The following is a 19,574-nucleotide window of genomic DNA, read 5'->3' as shown; positions in this document are numbered from 1 at the left end:
TAGTTTGCATTAGAAAAATGAGTATATTTTGGCTTTTTGAATAAGAAAATTACATTATAATATCAAAGCACTAGGTAAACAGGCATTCTCAAACTTTTCCCTCAACCCTATCTCCAGTTCCCAACCTCCAGGTTTCTTTGCTAAAATCAAGAGTTAGAAACTGAATCCGAGCATGAGGACAAAGATTTAGGTAAGTATCACAACATAGTACTACCATGAGTCTTTTATTATTCTGCCCCTGTGGATCCCAAGTATTAAAATATCTTACCTGTCAAACTGCATTTATTCAAAATGACTCATCTTCCCATTTTAAAATTAAAACTTTAAAAAATATCCATCAAAGCCTTACGGGAAAGAATGAGGCACTACCACAGCCACTGGAAATAGCCCATGATCTCAACTAGTGCCTCCAAAGGCAAGCAGAGTCAGAGAAGGCCAGACCAGGAACCACTACTCCATTCTAGGAATATTCATTCAGAGACATTTCCATCACTGGCCTTCCTATAGGCTTTGAACCTCTTCCCGGGAGTGCAATACTAAAAACATGGATACTACCCTGAAAAAGCTCATTTGCACACTTATTTCCACTTTTACATAATGCTCATATTAGTTCAGTCTATGTAGTGAACTGAGTTGGTAGAAAAAAAACACAAAAAAACTAATTATTTTGGTACAGATGTTGTAAACCAAAACTACCCTGTCCCTCAGTCCCTTTAACTGTATCAACCAAGCACCTTTAACTATATTTAACCAAGCACCATCGAAACAGAGATTATTTTAAAAAGAGAGATTATGACAGGTTTGTCATATTACACTAGTAAAAAAATGAAACAAAAAAATTACATCCTTGTAAGTGACAAAGCAGAGTTTTATCAAGTAATCTTATTAAAAGTAATACAAGCAAATGAAAATAAAAATTCAGAAAGTGTAGAACGGTTTGAAATGAAAAGTACAAGTTGTCCTTAGTGCACCAAATCTCACTTCTCTGAGAGAATCGCATTTCACTGATCACCACTAACTACAAATTTGTTCATGCTTCTAGTTCATTGTTTATTAACATTAAGCAATGACTACTGACATCTTGATATGAAAACTGATGAATTTAGATCTTATATTCCTCCCCTATTCCTGCCCCTACCCAATATTTTTGTTGAATTCTTTTATTTAGGCAACTATGTCTTAAATTTTCATGAATTCTTTGTTTTTCTGATTGCTCTTTTTTCATAACCAATTCTTGTTTTGCAAACAAAATATCATCTTGAATCTGAGGATGCTATCTTAAAATTTGTACAAGTTCTTTTCCTTGAATTGTTTCTCCTGAGGACAGTTGTTCTGTTCATTCTTCTTTTTCCTGCTTTATGCTGCTTCTTTTCCTCTATGGTCTTGTGCTCTTTGGTAGATTGCTCCTATTAAAAATGAACTAGTTTGAAAATATAGGTGGCTGGTGAGGCTGTCCTCTGCTACTGAGTAAGTTGCTTTCTCCACAAGCCTTACCCTTGAATAGGAGGCTTGGTCTAGGACTCTGCCCACTTGTCAAGTGGCTGTCCCTCTCCCCATGTTTAGGGTATGGGTAGGGAAAGGTGGAGAAGTTAGTACCCCTATGCCCCCTTCTTGTGAATGTCAGCCCCTCCTTGGAGCTCTAGCCCCTTCTCAAGGGAAAACTGCTCAGTATCTTTAGAGCTACTGCCTGACTTCAGCCTGGAGTTGACAAACCCACAGCCACTCTGCAGACAGTCCCTCAATCAGCCACCTCCGTTTCTGGCCTGCCTCCAATCACTCCTCCAGAGCTGCCAGCTCCATTGTGAGGAGGAAGTACTTCTACCTCTGCTACAAACATAGATCCTGCATGTGCTCAGAACTGGGACTTCCTCCATAGCATTTATCTACCAGTATGAGACCAATGGCCTTCCTCGTTCAGAAATTCAGTAACATCTCTCACCTTTGAAGAATTTATTCCCCTCTGTTCTTCCTGTCATTTCAATAGGATTTGGAGAAGAAGGGAAAATAAAAGTTTGCTGGGTCTACCATCCTAAAACTGGAAGCACCCCCACCAAAAGAACATTTGTTTAAATGGTTTTTCATCTTTTTGCTTTAAGTCTTTTCTCATCTATTAATTCCTTTAATACCTGGCTCAACACTCATCTTTTCAAGGGACTTCCCAGACTAGAACTGAAACACTCTTTTATCTTGTAAATCTTTTCAGCTATTCTATATGCAGCTATACCAGGTTCTTCATTTGTTTGTATTTTTGCCTATTTCTTGAACACTTGCAAGGCAGGTTTCTCTAACTTGTGCAAGCTCCTAAATGACAGGGCTCATAGATAATACTTCTGTGACACTGTCCTTCCTTCACTATTTCATTCCCAATAAAAATACTCATAAACAAACAAAGCAAGACACACACACACAGGAGGCACTAAAAATACACTGGATAAATAAATGAGCAGACATTTATCATGCATTATTACTTAGTAATAACAGTAATAGTCTGTTTCCTTACAGATCTGGTAAAGGTCCACTTTGTACCAGACCCTAACTTAAGCCCTGGGGATTACAGAGTAAGCACTCCCAGTACTCTTAAAAAAACAGAAATGGAGATTCAGTCCACAGCTTCAGAGGTGAGTCTCTGCCATTATCATTTAGATTTCTTCCCCACATAACATAAAGTCCAAGCAAAGAACTCACACACATTTTTATATTTGTCTTCTTTATTCTAATAAATGGTCAGAATGTAAAAACAAGTCTTCCAATAGAAACAACCCTGTCAATGGAACCTCTTGGGCCTAAAACCAGCCTCAGTGAAGATACTCTACATGAAGGTGGGAGACTGACCTTCAGACAGTGAGAAACAGCTATCAGTGCTTGTGGGGAGAGCCGGCTGAATGTTACTACTCTTCCTGCATCACAGTTATCAGCTGACTCAGTAACAATCACACAGCTCAAAGCGTTATATAATCAGAAGGCCTGGGGTTTAACACTTTCCAGAAGCAACCACCAAAGAAGAAAATGAGAAAAGGTAAACTCTTTCTTCCAGACGGTTACTAAGCTTATTAGATTTGGGAGGAAAATCTGCTCTGGGTTGACAAACCAAACAAATGGGGATGAAAGGCTGAAACTCGAGCTGATCACACCATCCATTTCTTTTCTTCTTTTTGGTTTTTCATTCCTAGCAGATGTTAAATAGAAAAACTAAAATAGGCTCCATTTTTCCTGTGATCTTTCCTCTGAGACCCATGTTTCTCAAAGGATGATCAAGAACCAGCTACACTTTAGTTATCTGGGAGAATTCTGAACTGTAGATTCCTGGGCTCAACCCCAGACCCAATAAATCATCCTCTTTGGGGATGTGGTCAGGGAATCTACTTTTCTAGCAAGCTGCCCAGGTAATTCCCTAGGCACAGCAAAGGCTGAGAACCAGAGATCCAGACAGATGCCCCCGACTTGGGCCAGTCCAGCACACTGATTAGTTTCTTGACTTTCAAGAGAGAATATAAACCGTTCTGATGCGTGGGAATTCCAAAGCTTATGCTCTGCCCTCACCAGCAACACAAACACCAAAACTCAAGACCTTCGCTTTCAAAATTAACCTTCGGCTTGGTCAAAATGCTGGGCTCCCTCTGTAAGAGAGGACAACCTAAAGGGCTAAACCTATTCCTCAGGTACTCATACCCTGGGTGTTGAGTAAAAGCATCAAAAGGCCTCATATACAACCAAAATGGATCATCTTTCCTGCTCACCAAGCTGTCCTCTAATGCCACGAAGCTTTTATGACAGGCAATTTCAAGAAAGAAAAATATTAAATTCACAGGCATACAGAAGCATTAGATGCAAAAAACTGTTGTTGAGGACAGTATCCATTACATCACATAATGTTCCTGCTATGGTTGAAAGTGTCCCCAAAAGTTCCTGTGTTGGAAACTTAATTCCCAATATAATAGTGTTGGGAGGTGGGGCCTAGTAAGAAGTGATTAGGTCATAAGGGCTCTGCCCGCATGAATGGGTTAATGTTATCACAGGAGTGGGTTAGTTATCTTAAGAGTGGCCCCCTCTTGCTCCCTGGCTCTCACCCTCTCTTGCCCTTCTGCCTTTGGCCACAGGTTGATGAGCAGCACAAAGGCCCTCTCCAGATGCCAGCGCCATGCTCTTGGAATTCCCAGCCCCAGAACCGTGAGTCAAATAAATTTCTGTTCATTATAAATTACCCAATCTGTGGCATTCTGTTACAGCAACATAAAATGAACAAAGACAGTTCCCTACATGAGAAATTCTTTCTCAACTGGTAAAAACTCAGTTTCCTACATGTTCCTACACCTACCTTTCTGATCCCCTGCTTCGGCTATGCTGGCAGTGTGTGTCTATGTGTGTATGGGTATGTGTATATGTTTGCATGTATACAAAAGTACACCTGTGAATGTCTTATGCAAGTAGCTCCTATCCTCTTTGGAAAAAGGTACTATAATTAAAAAATAGTATAAGCACAGGAGATATACTAAGTGAAATTTTAATTTCAGAGTTAGGGAAATGACAGAGCCTAATTTGGGTTCCTAAAGAACCTTTCTTGCTTAAGTTTTATACAATAAAGGGATGAACTAAACTCATTCTCAAAAATAATTTGGGCAGGGCACGGCAGCTCACGCCTGTAATCCTAGCACTCTGGGAGGTCGAGGCAGGTGGATCGCTTGAGGTCAGGAGTTCGAGTCCAGCCTCAGCAAGAGTGAGACCCCATCTTTACTAAAAATAGAAAGAAATGATCAGGCCGACTAAAAATATATATAGAAAAAATTAGCTGGGCATGGTGGCACATGCCTGTAGTCCCAGCTACTTGGGAGGCTAAGGCAGTAGTATCACTTAAGCCCAGGAGTTTGAGTTTGCTCTGAGCTAGGCTGACGCCACAGCACTCACTCTAGCCCAGGCAACAAAGTGAGACTCTGTCTCAAAATAATAATAATAATAATAATAATAATAATAATAATAATAATAATAATTTGGATTTGGGCACAGTGGTGTGTGCCTGCAATCCCAGCTACCCCAGAGGCTGAGGCAGGAGGATCACTTGAACCAGGGTGTTAAAGTTCAGCCTGGGCAACATAGAGGGACCCTATCTAGAAAGAAAATAAATAAATAAAAATAAAAATAATTTGGAAGGAGAGGAAGAGAGGAAGAGAGGGTAGTTTCAATTAAAACTTCTCCTACTTGAGAGTTTTAGGCTTTTATTTCCTAAGCACTAAATGAATACTCATCACTATTAATTATCATCCTTGAAAAATTTGCTAGACTCTACCTATAAGCTTAGGAGAGGAGACATTTTTAATTAATTACCTGTTTGCTGCCTCTCAAATGCAGAGAGAAACAGCAAAGGAAAAAGCCGAAGCCACTGCAGTCCTTGAAAGGATACAATGGAGTAAGCAAACTGAAATTCTATACAAAAGGGGCCATTTGCTACAAATAAAAAACCAGGGCCAGGCATGGTGGCTAAGGCCTGTAATCCCAGCATTCTGGGAGGCCAACACAGGAAGATCACCTAAGACCAAAAGTTAGAGACCAGCCTGCACAACAGTGAGAAACCATCTGTGCAAAAAAAAATTCTAAAAATTAGTCAAGCCTGGTGGTGTGCACCTGTGGTCCCAGTTACTTGGGAGGCTGAGGCAGGAAGACTGCTTGAGCCCAGGAGGTCAAGGCTACAGTGAGCTATCATTACATTGCTGCACAGCCTGGGCAATAGAGCGAGACTCTGTTTCTTAAAACAAACAAATAAAAAAAACCCAAAACAAATTCTGTAACACTAGAATCTCCTCGTGTCCATTCCTGACCTTCCCCAGAAAGGAAGAAAGAGACATGAAGCTGAGGGGGTGGCAGGGAGTGGATCTTACAGCCAGGTAAACCTGGAGGCAAATCCTGACAATGCTGCTCACTAGGTTTTGGGGCTTGCACAAGTTACTTTTTAAACTGTCATTTATTTATAGAATGAACATACCACCTACTGTTATTTAACAATGAGAGTTATTATAATATATCTTATATAGGTCTTATTTTCAGGGACAATTCTATCCATTTGTTCTTGGAATATAATTAAGTTACATACATAAAATATCATGTGTGAATCTGACAAACCCCTCTGGTGACTGGCCCCCAGGGATGTAAGAGACACAAGGCATGGTGGTCCTGATCACAGGCACTTAACTTTTGTTGAGAAGACAAGTAGGAAAACCACCCTCAATGACTAAAAGCCAGCCTGTTGCAGAGGCAAAAATCAAGAGGCCAGAGTTTTTAACACACCCCCGTGAAAGGACAGATAATTCCCTGGCTGCAGTACAACAGGGTTGAACTAGACCTCTTTTAGCCTTCGCAGGTCAAAGGTATGATTTATAATGAAAAGTGAGGCTCTAAGTGCCACAGAAGTTCAACAGGGACACAAAGGCACACTGGTTTGGGGAAGCTCTGTGGAGGAACTTGGACTTGTACTCAGACTCAAAGAATGGGAAGGATTAGGGATATGAGGAGAACAAAGGACATAAGGGCTGGGAGAAACAACAAGAGCAATCCAAAGGAGAAAGGAGTTAAGTACTTTCAAGAGATAATGGGATGAATCTAGCTGGCCAGGTCTGTTGCCAGAGATGGAAAGGCAGAGAGAGGCGAGACTCCAAAGAGTCTGAATAACAGAGAAAGGACTCTGGACTTTGTCCTGGAAGCAACAGGAAAAACCAGAGGTTTCTAAGCAGGTATAAATTGTTAGAAGGAATCCCATTTCCCTGACCCCATGTTTTTAGAAGGAAAAGCATGTTTTAGTCCCAAGGAGGAAATAATACTGGAAATGTATTTTCTGCCCTTCTGCAAACTCATCTCACTTCTCGGATTAGGGACATAACCTGACTGGCAAGATTGGGAAAAGGAATCGCGCATGCATGGCCCAGCATCCCCTCCTCTGTTCCAGAGACTGCCTGCAATTCTGGTGGATGAACTCAACTGAGGGAGCAACCAGGAGTCTGATGCTGGCCACAAGCCAAAGAGAGTTCTTCCATGTGGTCTACCAATAATGAAGCTGATAACTAGATGTCCATCACTGTTGACTATTTCCCAACTGATTTAGAATCGAGACGGAGGGAAAGGGGATTTGATTTACCACCATCGGCACTGACTGCTAACATAAATAAGTTAATAGCAGTGTTTCAGAAAGACTACCCAGGTGGCAGCTAGCAAGATGGACTGAAAGAGAAAAAGGCCGGAAGCCTGTAAATCAGTTGTAGAGCTCCTACAGCAATCCAAGCATTCAGTGAATCATTTATAACCATCAAGTGTTATCTAGTGCCTAATCAATAGCTGCTCAAATCAAAACATGTACTTGAGCCAATGTGCAAGAGTAAATGAAAGAGTACAAAAAATTAAGACTTAATTACTAATGTATATTTTTTAATCAATTAATGTCCTTTCATATCTAAAACTGCTTCTGGGCTGGGCACAGTGGCTCATGCCTGTAATCCCACAACTTCAGGAGGCCAAGGCAGGAAGATCGCTTGAAACCAGGAGTTCGAGACCAGCCTGGGCAACATAGTGAGACCGTGTCTCTACAAAAAATAAAAAATTAACCAGGCATGGTGGGATGTACCTGGAGTCCTAGCTACTCAGGAGGCTGAGGTGAGAGGATCACTTGAGCCCAAAAGTTTGAAGTTGTAGTGAGCTATGATTGGGCCACTGTATTCCAGCCTGGGCAACAGAGTAAGACCCTCTCTCTTAAAAAAACAAACAAAAACCCTGCCTTTGCTGACCACTGGGATCATTAATTGAAGGGACCAAAACAATTGTATAAAGGTATAAAAGAAAAGAAATCAAAGGCTCACCAGTCCAGAACCCTATCTGGGCTACACAGAATTCTAATATGTCACAGATCAGTATCATACAGGCCCAAAATAAAAATTGAGAAAGCACCATATAACTTGCCCACATAAGGAGATGACCATCCCTATCTATCTGTCAGCCTTCTCTCAAAGGGTGTCTGCTGGATTTCTAAATCTCAAGAGGTTCTGCTGTCTTCTAAGTTAACAGCAGCCCTTTGAAACACTACCAAGCACTTCCCTAATCACTTATATTTTACACAGCCCAATGAGATCAAAATTAAGTTCCTTTAATTATAGCTACATATATATAATAAAACCTGTACTTTTTTTTATTAGTCAGAACCCTGATTTTGCCTATACATCTGACACCCAACCTTGTTTTGTGAAATGTCTCCTTATCAACAAATGGAATTTATGGCAACGTCTGTACACTCATCACTTTGTTTCATACCCACACAACGTAAACATGAATGCCTTAAAGAAAGAGGTGTTGATAAAACTAAGTGTCAGAGACCAGGGGCTTAGTGAACTCAGATACCTGTGGCTTTCTACTGCCCTCTACACAAAACAGACTGCTTATTAGACTATAAAACCCTCCTCTAGGGCTGGGTGCAGCAGCTCACGCCTGTAATCCTAGCACTCTGGGAGGCCGAGGTGGGAGGATTGCTCGAGGTATGGAGTTCAAGATCAGCCTCAGCAAGAGCGAGACCTCATCTCTACTAAAAAAAAAAAAAAAAAAATAGAAAGAAATTAACCGGACAACTAAAAATACATATAAAAAAAATGAGCCAGGCAGTCCCAAGCTATTCAGGAGGCTAAGGCAGAAGGATTTCTTGAGCCCAGGAATTTGAGGTTGCTGTGAGCTAGGCTGATGCCACAGCACTCTAGCCCAGGCAACAGAGTGAGATTCTGTCTCAAAAAAAACAAAAAAACCAAAAACCCTCCTCTAATTACCCTAAATTCCCAAACACTATCCTCATTCCTCATTATTCTCTATAATAACCAAAAAGGTCACCCCACTAGCTCATGTCTGATCTTTTTCCTTCATATAAGCTATTAACCTAAAGAACCATTTCAGCTTTCTCCAAAGTAATACGGAGATGAAAATTATTGGCAGAAGCCAGAGTCACTCTGCTACGCCATCCACACATCGGACATCAGAGTATGCTCACTAGGTTCACTGAGAAACAAATCCTGTAAGGTTTTCATTTGTCACAATTCTGATTTTTGCCTACCTCTCTTGACCTTCTGTAAGGTATTTTATGAGCATTCTCTGTAAACTACATTCCTAGGATCTCGCCCAAGCCTCTTTGACAGACAAAAGATGAAATCCCTTGCCAGGCAGAAGGGAATAAACACTATGAGGCAGAATTTTAACTTGGATTAGGAAATTATCCATCTGGTCCCCACAAACTGTCCCGAAAAAGAACTGAACCATTTAGTAAACTCCAAGTTGTAGCACACACCACTTAAAATGCTTTCTCTCTTTAAAATTTACCTCCTTCATGTCTGGCCCAGCACAGGTCTGATGGCCTCATTACTTTCTGTTCTGTTAGCATTCACAGCAATCTCTGCATTTTTATGGTTCGATATAATACATACATATACATAGATAGATACAGATATAAATATCCCGCCTCTGTACTTGAGATTTTAGAAACGTAAATCTATTAAGATATAGGTCATATATTTGTTTGGTATTTCCTCAAAAAGTTTAAATATAATGTTCTGCACTAAGAACTTAGAGACAAAATGAAAATCATTATATCAGTATATAGATGACAGATACTAAATTCACTGTATGAGGAATGCATTTGCTATCCTGAGAGGATCTATAGCCAGGACCTGCCTATCACCCACTCTGCAACGAATCTGTATTTATGTTCTCTGATTCTCTACAAGTCACTGTGGTCTCCTCTGGTCTCATTTACTCAGTATTTCCCAAGCACCCGTTGATGTGTCAGGCGTTGTGCTAGACAATGAACTAGAGAAAAAGATCAGGAATGGTCCTCCACTCAGAGCTTGTAGCCTAGGGGAAGCTGGCCAGTCCCTGACTGTCTGGAACTCTGCAGATACCCATGGCTCTCCCGGGTTGCCTGCACCACCGATTCCCAGGACTGTGCACCCTCCTCATAGCTGCCCCTCTGTCACTCTTACTGCCGCTGTTCTAAAAATTGCTGCCATTGCTATATCACACCCGGAATGTCCCTTCCTTTATATCCTGTTCCCTGTTACCATTTTAATTCTCCTTAGTCCAAAAGGAATGGCAAGAAATTGTATGGTCAATATTAATTAAAGTTATCTTTCTCTCATCAGGAGGTGAGAAAAGTGGTTCACTTCTGGCTGAAAGCTATGAACACAAAGAGCACATAAACACGGGATTTAAGGGGTACATCTACAAAAGGCAGGAAACCAACCACCAACTAAAAAGAATGCCAAGTACTAAGTATACAGGCCAAAAAGGATAGCTGGGGTCTAAAGGGGGTGGGGAATTAATTCTTAGAGTATCTTAAAACCAAAAATGTTGTCTTTTAACACGACTCCAGGAATGCAACTGAAAAACAGCAACCTCCAGGGACAGCCTCGTGCATTAGAACCAAGTGGCTATCCCTGCTCCCCATCCTGTAAGTGAGGCATGAAGCTGAGGTCCACAGGAGGGCGGTGAGGTTATGTCCAGGGGCTTGGGCTAATGCCAAAGGCAAATCGTTCCGCACAGGCCCAGGCAAGTGCTCAGCGCAGGGAGAAAGGAACGCACCTGGCCTTCTTGGACTTCGTCCTGGCTGCAGAGTCAGCGCAGCTTCTCTTTTCTTTGGCCTCCTTGGAGCCCGAGGCCTCCCGGGGCTTCCGCGCCTTCTTTGCTCCATCCCTCTGTTTCGGCTCCTTGGGCTCCTTGGCCTTCTTCGGCTCCTTAGCCTTCCTGGGTTCCTTTGGCTCTTTCGGTTCTCGCTTCCTCTTTGGCTTGGGCTCCCTGTCCTTGCTTCCCTTTGCTGCACCCTCTTGCTCTCCTGGCTCCTTTTTCTTCCGTTTCTTCTTCACTCCAGTACCTCCTCCTCCACTGTCCTCCATCCCATTATGGGATGTCATTTTCCTAGGAAAAAGGGTAGCAGCATCCTCTTCAGGGGTGTACAGGTCCTTCTGGGACAGACAGCAACTAGCAACATCTTCAATCTTGTCTTCCTGATCAGTGCTGCAGTCAAATGGTGATGGGGGTTTGTAGTCAAAATTGACAGAGGCATCAGACATTGGGGAGTGATTCAGAACTTTTAAATTTGACAACTGTAAAAGAAAGAGAAACAAGCATATTACCCTTCCAATGCATACTTCATACAAGAGTGTTATTCAGTTTGAATGCATAGATTTGTTCAACAAATATTTACTGAGTCCTACCATGTGTTCACTCCAACTGCGCTAGGCCAGGGGACACACACAGCCTTTGCCCTTGCGGAGCTGTACCAAAGTATTGTGAGCCTACTACATTTAAAAATTAGTACATGAAAACCTGAAGAGTTTCCACATCGTATGGAGAAATCTGAAACACCTTTGAAGTTTCATGTTTAAAACAGGAAACTACAACAGTCTCCTACAAAATGCCTTTAGATGCCACTAGCAGACACAAAATCCTAGGCACACTGTTCTGACCCAGAATGGCCTCTATTGTGCTAATACACCAAAGTTACTGTTGAAATGTGTTCTGAGACCTTGGTCATGAATTAAGGTGGCATCACTGGGGGTGGTAAGGAGGCAGCGTCAAATTCAGTGGTGTGCTGCTTTACCTCCCCCAATCACCTATCATCAAGCAGCATCAACTTTCAGCTCAGGTGATTCTCAACAAGAAAAAAATCAGGATCATTCAACTAAAAAATTTTAACTAGAAATGGTAATGTTCTATATGATCATCTAGCTTAGTTACCAGATTGAGCACCAAAGAGCCTTTGGCCATATGCAAAAACCCAAACTACCCATATAGAAGGAAGCTCTATTGTGATAGACGCCGTTAGAAAGGATGTGTCACAGGTGCTGAAGGCAGCCCTAAAAAGGAAGTTCCAAAGCTGTTTTTGAGTACCATCGAATAAAAGTACAGCCTCTCAAGGTGACCGCTTTAAAGGAAATATCCCTTTGGAAGTAGAAGTTACATCTCATTCTTTCAGGTCTGGTGTTATAAAAAATATCTGCCATTTCATAACCAAACTAAGTCTGACAATAATCAGGTACTCGTGTGGGTGCTAGTTTCAGGGAACAGCTCACTCTCCTTGGTCTGAAACAAAGAACTTAAGAAGAGCCTGGGAGGGACAAGCAGGCTTTCCAGGAAAATGGTTACAATCATCTTTGGGTGATGGCTTAGAAACAGCACCATTTGTAAGGAGCCTTTTCTCCTCACAAGAGTCTGGCGTGTGCTAAAGGGCACAGACACTTGCCCAGGTGGTATAGTTTCCCTCCAGCATGCCGGTTACCCAATCTGTGCTCAAACTTCCTGGCCCACCCTGGGAGTGATGGAGACTAGAAAATTCAGCTGCGTATTTCTCCTTCTGTTTTTTACAGTTCCCTTTCCTAGTCTGCTGCTCCCAAACATAACACTGAGAATCCCAGGAGAGAAAGATGAAAGAAAAGAAAGACATTTTTGGATCTTTATCATAAATACAGTCTGGCCTCATAAACAATCCTAAATCCAGAGGGAACTGGTCATTCTGGCAGGACTCACTACTGAAAAAAATAGGAAAACAATTTGGTTTGACCACCTCATTACCGATCAAGTACTTAAGATGGCTTAGGAAGAGGAGGAGCTAAGTAGATATAAAAGAAATTTAAAATCAAATAGAAGAAAATGGCTAAGATAGTAAATTTTATGTCATGTGGTTTTTACCACAAGGCAAAAAGAAACCCAGCAGTGGGGTGACAGGTATCCAGTTAAAGCTCGGATCCTGTGAGTACACAGCCAACTTCGGGATATTACTGAATTCTGTGCCAGGAACACTTAGCCCTCAGGCAATAAGATTTTGCTTAGCATGCAAGGGTGGACAGACTAAAAAAGCAAGACATACAGGTTTGTTTATTAAATAAGCTTTCAAAGGTAACACATAAAAGACCTAATTCTACCAGGGCAGTTCTCTGTAGGTCAGAGTGAGACTCTCTCTTCAACCTTTGTGTCCAGGTCTCTTTTCTGAAGGACAGACTCTCCAAAGAAGCTGGAAGCAGCCGACAGTAGGAGTTACTTAATCATTAGGCATTAACGACAGAAGCAGCTAACATTTGTTGAACACATACCATATGGATATACTAGGCATTACATGAGGCATGTTTCATGATCTCTAATCTTTGTAACAATCCCACAAGGTCAGCATAAGGAGGACCATTTTGTATATGGAGAAATGGAAGAGTAGTGATGTTAAGTGATGTGCCCAAAGCCACACAGCTATCAAGTGGAAGTGCTTGGATTTGAACTCTCCAACTGTGCAAAGCTAATACTCATTTCACTGAGCACTGTGTGACCTCCCAGGGAACTATAACGACTGCTAGGCCACCAGACCAGCAGAATGAAACTTGGTTAGAAACGTGAAATGTGATGGAGTATACAACCACTTTGGGAAAAGGTCAAGCACTTCTTTATAAAACTTAGCATACATCTGTATGATATCCCAGCAATTCCACTCCCAGGAATCACAGATAATTGTCTAGTGTACCCTCTCATCTTACAGATAAAATAATTAGTTCAGAGGGATGAAGCAACGTGCCAAGTGTATATTACCAGACAGCAGCAGAGCTGGGACATCCTAGAGGGAAAAGGGAAACCCAAGAAATATAGCAATATTGAAAAGGGGAAAGTATCCTAAAAGGCAGATGTTGGCAACAAAAATATATAAAATTATAACTTCAGAAGTCAATAACCCACCAAAAATGTTTTTATTTTTAAAGCACCTTATTGAGAACTTTTGATTCTTGGTATCTAAATATTATGTAGTTCTTAAAAACTTGCAAAATTTATCTAAAACCACACTACTAGCAAAAGGATGGACTGAGGGATTGATGGTGAGTTAGTGATAAAGTTACAACTATAGTAAAAATTGAAAGAATCTCCTGTCACACTTCTGCTTTTTTCATAATACACTAACCCTTTGGGCTAGTTTTCCCATGGGTGAATCAAAGTTAGGTATAAGACAATTCTCCACAGTCACAGCAATGCTTGTGTACTTGTGTATGAGCTCAACATGTCACAGATCCAAACCTTTCATCACCACTTTGAAGCTGCTCCAACGGCTTGGCCACCATGGCTTCCCAGACTCCTCTGGTCAAGACAGGAGAGGAGGCGATGCTACTCAATGTTTTTAAGTAGTCTTCTTGATGCCAATGTTTTCTACATGTAAATAGACTTAAAGCCTCTTTTTATTTAAAGAACTGAAAAAATAGCAGCTTATTCCCATTAAAAAAATAATAGTTTTGCATCTGTCTCATAAATGTTAGTGATATTTTTGATGACAACAGTAACATAAGCTGAAAAAAACCAATATGTAATATACAATTACTATCTATTAATATTTTAGTTAGAACTGTGTCAACTTTCATACCATTTAGTTTGGTCTTTTAAATACCATAAATAAATGCACTGGCAAACCCTAGGATTCTAGTCAAGATGGACCTCTGAGGCCATCAAGTCCAAAACTACCCTTTCATGCTCTCTAACAGTCAAGTATTTTTTTTAGAACATTAAAACTTTTTATTATAAAATATACATAAAGTACATAAAACACATCTGTACAGTTTAATGAACAATTAAAGCTAACACCATTGTATCTACCCCCAGTCAAGTATTAATAAATAGACTTCTAGTCTCTTCTAAGGACAGGGAGATTCCTGCTCACAAGGCACATGCCACGGCAGGGCAGCTCAACTTCTCAGGATGTTCTTCCTTGTATGGATCTAAAGCCTATCTTCCTGTAACTCTCCCCATGTGTCCTACTGTTGTCCACAGGTCCAGAAATAGATACATGTAACTTCTTTTCCATGTGATGTCCTGAAGTCTTCACTTCTTCAGGCTACACAGTCTTAGCATCATCCACCATACCTCACATGAAAAGAGTCAACGCTGTTTTGCCATCCCAGTCACTTTATTCTGGCCTTGAGTATATGTTTCAGAACATAAAATGAATTAGAATGATGGGGAAAAAAATTGTTAAGGTATGTTAAAAGATAGGGGAAAGCATTTAATGTTCAAATTTCTCTTTAAAACATGATTCTATGGCAAGACTGTTTTGAATCTTGGTTTTACTGGACAACTTACTAACTGTCCACTTTATACATGTTGGAAAAGGCCTTCCAATGACTACCGAACTCAAGGTCTAACTACTGTTACCCCCGCTGTGGGATGAAGTTGAAAAACTCAGAAGTGAATTATTTACTCATCCGTATTATATCACCAACTTTGCTATTCTTCCTCTTTTCACTATTCTGAATTGTGGATCATGATTTAGTGAACCATACTGGCGGTAAACACCTTCCTAAAGATCTGAGTCGTCACCCCACCCCCTCCCCAACTCCCCATGCCCCAGGACAGCTGTGGGGCCAATTCTTTTGGGAACTTGGAGGCCGGTCGGCTAAAATGCTTCTTTATCCTACCTCACCTCTGATCATCATTCAAAATTTAGCACCCCACTCCAGGCCTTTCCTTTCTCCCTTACCACCATGTGCTGTGTCTTCCCAAACCGATTCATATATCATTCTCTTCCCTTCCAAGCTTTCCTCCTGAGTCCTCTGAAGCAACCTGCCTGAAACCTGGCTCTCCACAGAAGATACCACTTCTTTTAGAACACTCTCAAATTCTCTGGTGGGGCTGACATTTCCTATACCCACATACTCTCCAATTCCAAGGCATCATATTCCACCCACAGAATAAAACGCTGGCTCGTCTAAGGCATATGCCATCCCCTACTTAACTGTCTGTCTGTAACCAGACTATAAATTTCTTAAGAAAAAGAATTTTTTAGTTACTGCTGAACCTGGCCTAAAGTAGAATTCAAGCATTTCTTGGATGAATAAATGCTGAAAAACTCAACAAATATTTGTTTAGTGAATAAATTATATCCCTATTCATTCTAGGGAAGAAAACATGGTCTAATAACCTGAAGGTGTTTGAGAGTTCTACAGCATATCCTCCCACCCGACCTTTAAGTTTTTTAGAGGACCTAAGAATACAGGGCTCTGCTTACCCAACTCTTGGTCATGAGATTAGGAATCAAGTTCTCCTGTAGTTAACTACAAGTCTGGGTTACCTCCTGGTCATAGCTCCAAGTTTTAATTCTACTCAAAATATTATGTATTTCTATTGCATTCATTGTTTATTAACTCTTTTCTACACTGGACACACACATCCAAAACCCTCTTACCCCTTAAGATTACAAATACCTACAGATCATATCATATATCACATAATATTCTTCATATTATACTTTTCTGAGTACCAAGCAAGGAGCTGAGATGAATAAAAATCAATATTCCTACATCATAGGTTTGCCACCGCTAACATTAGGATGTGTCTCCTTACAAAGAAGTATTTTCAGCTGTATTATTTATCAATAGTGTTATATGAGTTTTCAGTGATTAGAGTTCACACTTTATTTCTCTAGCTAACCTCTTTTCTGCCTAATACTGCTTAGTCATCTTAGAAACTAAAATATATATATTTCTTAGGAGTAGTTTAGTTATTTTTTAATATAGATAAAAAGTCTACAGCTCCCCTGAGTGATTAATTTTAAAACATTTTATTAAAGTCTATTTTTCTTGCAACACTTCTTTGGGCAATACAAAGTCAATCTCTAGACCCTTTGTTCTTGACACACCACTCCTGTTATACCCTTTCTGGTTAATAAGAAGCATGATTATGCATTACTGAGTTTTGAGTAACTGGTAAAATCTATCATTTCAGTTTAATTTACCTTGCTAAGATTTTGAACAAAGAAATGAGGAATTATCAAGATCAGAATTTATTTACATGCTATTTTTCCCCAGAGAAAAGGAAAAATGAATTAATAGGAATGAGGGTTTTTAAAGAATGGATGTTTTATCTGTTGCTGCTTCTAACGCCTTAGAAACATGGTAAAAAAAAAAAAAATGAAAACATTTGATGGTTATTTTTAAGATTTCCTTGCCACTGATATACTGAATAACCAATTACCTCATTGAATCCTTATCTATATGATGCGAGGCATGTATGACTGCTCCCATTTAAGTGATTAAAAAATGAGGTTGAACTTACCCAAAGTTATGCAACTAAGTGGTAGGGTTAAGAGTTTCAATCCTGTGCTGTTGAACAATGATCAAAGCCCAAGTTCATTCCAAAACATGGGCCTCTTCTCTATCAGGCAATGAACTCTCAATCCTGGAGCACAGATACTGCTTCAGCATGAATGTAACTTTCTATTTTCATGCTCTGCAACTTCTTGCAGTTCAGTCATTAGTATAGCCTAACATCAGTATTTATAAAAGAAGCAGGATCAACTCTTCCTAAAAGTGGCTCACTTAGTTAACCTACTCCTCTAACATACCTAATATTAACTTTTACATGAAAAACCTCATTCTGTTCATCAACATTACTGTGAGGTCTAAAACAAAAGCCCATCAAACTAAGGCTACATAATAGCTGGCTGCATACCAAAGGTATTAATATGAACCAGTAAAATCTCAAAAGAAAGAAACCAGAATTCATTTAGGGGTAATTGCCATAGAATGTTTTTATTTAAATAAAAGCTTACCTTAAAGAATGTTTTAAAAATTACACAGATTGCTTTAAAAATATAAACCTGCTCACACATCACATATGACAATAGTTTTGTGGGTTTGGGGTTCTCTTCAGTAAGGTGTTCTTTTTAACAGTGGCGTAATATTCCACTAGGTGCATGTGCTATGATTTAAATAGTAACCTTTTCAATGGATGGGTAGGTTTTTTCCATTTTTGCTATCATAAATAAAACATCAATGAAAGCCCTTGTACATACTGTTTCACACACCTAAGTATATTTATAGGATAAATTCCTGGCAGATGGAACTGCATTCTCTGTAGTGTTTGCCTATCAGCTAACAACTCTTTATAGAGCTAGGACAGAAATCCAGTGTGCAGACATTATTTAGTCACTGTTCTTCCTGTTAAGAACTGGCAGCAGCACTCTAGCCTGGGCAACAGAGTGAGACTCTGTCTCAAAAAAAAAAAAAAAAAAAGAACTGGCAGCAGATGAGTCAATTATTTTCCCAAACCAACCTATCCATTGAGGATAGAACAGAGGGTAGTCCTTACAACCATATCCCTAAAGTTGCTCTGTATCTGCCTAAGGCTCCCTGGAGCAAACTCAAGAGAAAGAGTAGTTGGTCCCACCCAACCTCTTTGCACAGGGTCCCAGTGAAAAGCAGGGATTCAGATCCCCCAGTTACCAGGTTGTCTTTCAACTATGTAAAAGGGAAACCAGCCCATCAGAGATAGCCTGTTTCCAAGAGACAGAGGCAGGTCTCTCTATCTCACCTCCCTGAGCCACACTGATTGGGGTCCTGGGGTTCCTTTGAATATACAAGCACCTGGGACACAGGAATATCAGCTAAGGAAAGAGATCCTGGCAAAATGAATCACATTCCCCTCCCCTTTAAGAAACTGAATGCCAAATAGTTGATGTTTGTGTCTTTCCACTTAGTTCACTATTCCCTCTAGGAGGAACTCATCCACAGATTATTATAAACAAGAATGCTTTTAGTATAATCAAAAATCCAAAATAATAAATATATAAACTAGAAAGAATTGGTCACGTCTCCCTTTTAGAAAAACTCAGAAAGCTGTTCCAAGGGAGGAAACATTTCTCTTCTGCATAGCTAATTTTGAACAATATTCTGTTTACAGTTTTCATTACATTTATTCCTATACAGAGATGATCAGAGCTAAAAGAAAAATCCATACAGTAAGTCATTCAGACTAGAGCTCTAGGTTACTACAAGAAGAACAGGAAACAGAGACAAGAGGGAAAATGCCAGTGGTTAAAAAATGAGGCAACACTGTCAGTGTCTCCTCTTGTTTAAGAAGTGCCAAATAGATACATTCACTTAAAAGAAACAGGATCACTTACCTGCTTCTCTTTCTTCTGTATTTTCATTTTCATCTATTGAAGGAAGATATTTATTTCTATAAAACATAAAAAGGCAAAGATTATGATAAAACCCAAAATAAAACATTTTATATCATCTCTGGATTAACTGTGACACACAAGGAAAACATGAACTAGAAGGTTACTCCCATAGAACATTTCATGTCCAACTACCCCTCAAGTCCTAAGTGCAGACCTAATTCTACCTAGCCCTATCCCAGACCCAATTTACAGCAACAGATGGGATGGAGCCAAAAAGATACTATCTTTGTAGATCAAATAAGTTATAAAAGATGCTGGCATATTAAAGTTACAGTGGTAACTAAAAGAGGAATCAAAAATAACAAAATGGCTTTATTGAGAAGGGTGGGGAGAGAGGGTAGAAGATACGCCCTCATCCTCTTTCGAAGAAAATTAATAAATATTGTCTACAACAGATAAATCAAGAAATAGAAATACAGACAATAAAGACAGCTAAAAGAGTTCAAAGTAATTCTAAGGAGTGAGACAGGAGTTGATATAAGGTGAGGCATTCACCTGCATTTCATCGTAAGCTCTCCTACATTATTTGATGTTTTAAACCATCTGCATATATTACTTGACAAAATACATTCCATTGCAATATTTCATA

General features: G+C 40.0%; 1 protein-coding gene across 6 annotated transcripts in view; it reads right to left on the bottom strand.

The window, feature by feature from the left end:
- CHD6 (chromodomain helicase DNA binding protein 6) overlaps positions 1 to 19,022 on the bottom strand; it is a 139,128-nt gene extending 120,106 nt beyond the window's left edge. For 5 of the 6 annotated variants that reach the window (XM_045529296.1, XM_045529295.1, XM_045529298.1 and 2 more), the window contains exons 1-2: positions 18,926 to 19,022; positions 10,588 to 11,108 (exon numbers count right to left, since the gene is read on the bottom strand). In XM_045529296.1, the coding sequence (XP_045385252.1) occupies positions 10,588 to 11,108; positions 18,926 to 18,958 (554 nt within the window). In that variant the 5' untranslated portion in view covers positions 18,959 to 19,022. Of the gene's footprint in view, positions 1 to 10,587; positions 11,109 to 18,925 lie in introns of those variants that run through there. The other variant, XM_045529301.1, reaches the window with a different exon arrangement.
- Positions 19,023 to 19,574: the final 552 nt, after the last annotated feature.

This window comes from Lemur catta, chromosome 17 (assembly GCF_020740605.2).
Source record: "Lemur catta isolate mLemCat1 chromosome 17, mLemCat1.pri, whole genome shotgun sequence".
NCBI lineage: Eukaryota > Metazoa > Chordata > Mammalia > Primates > Lemuridae > Lemur > Lemur catta.
Note: the sequence above shows the minus strand (reverse complement) of the source record. Positions and strands in the feature narration are given on the sequence as shown.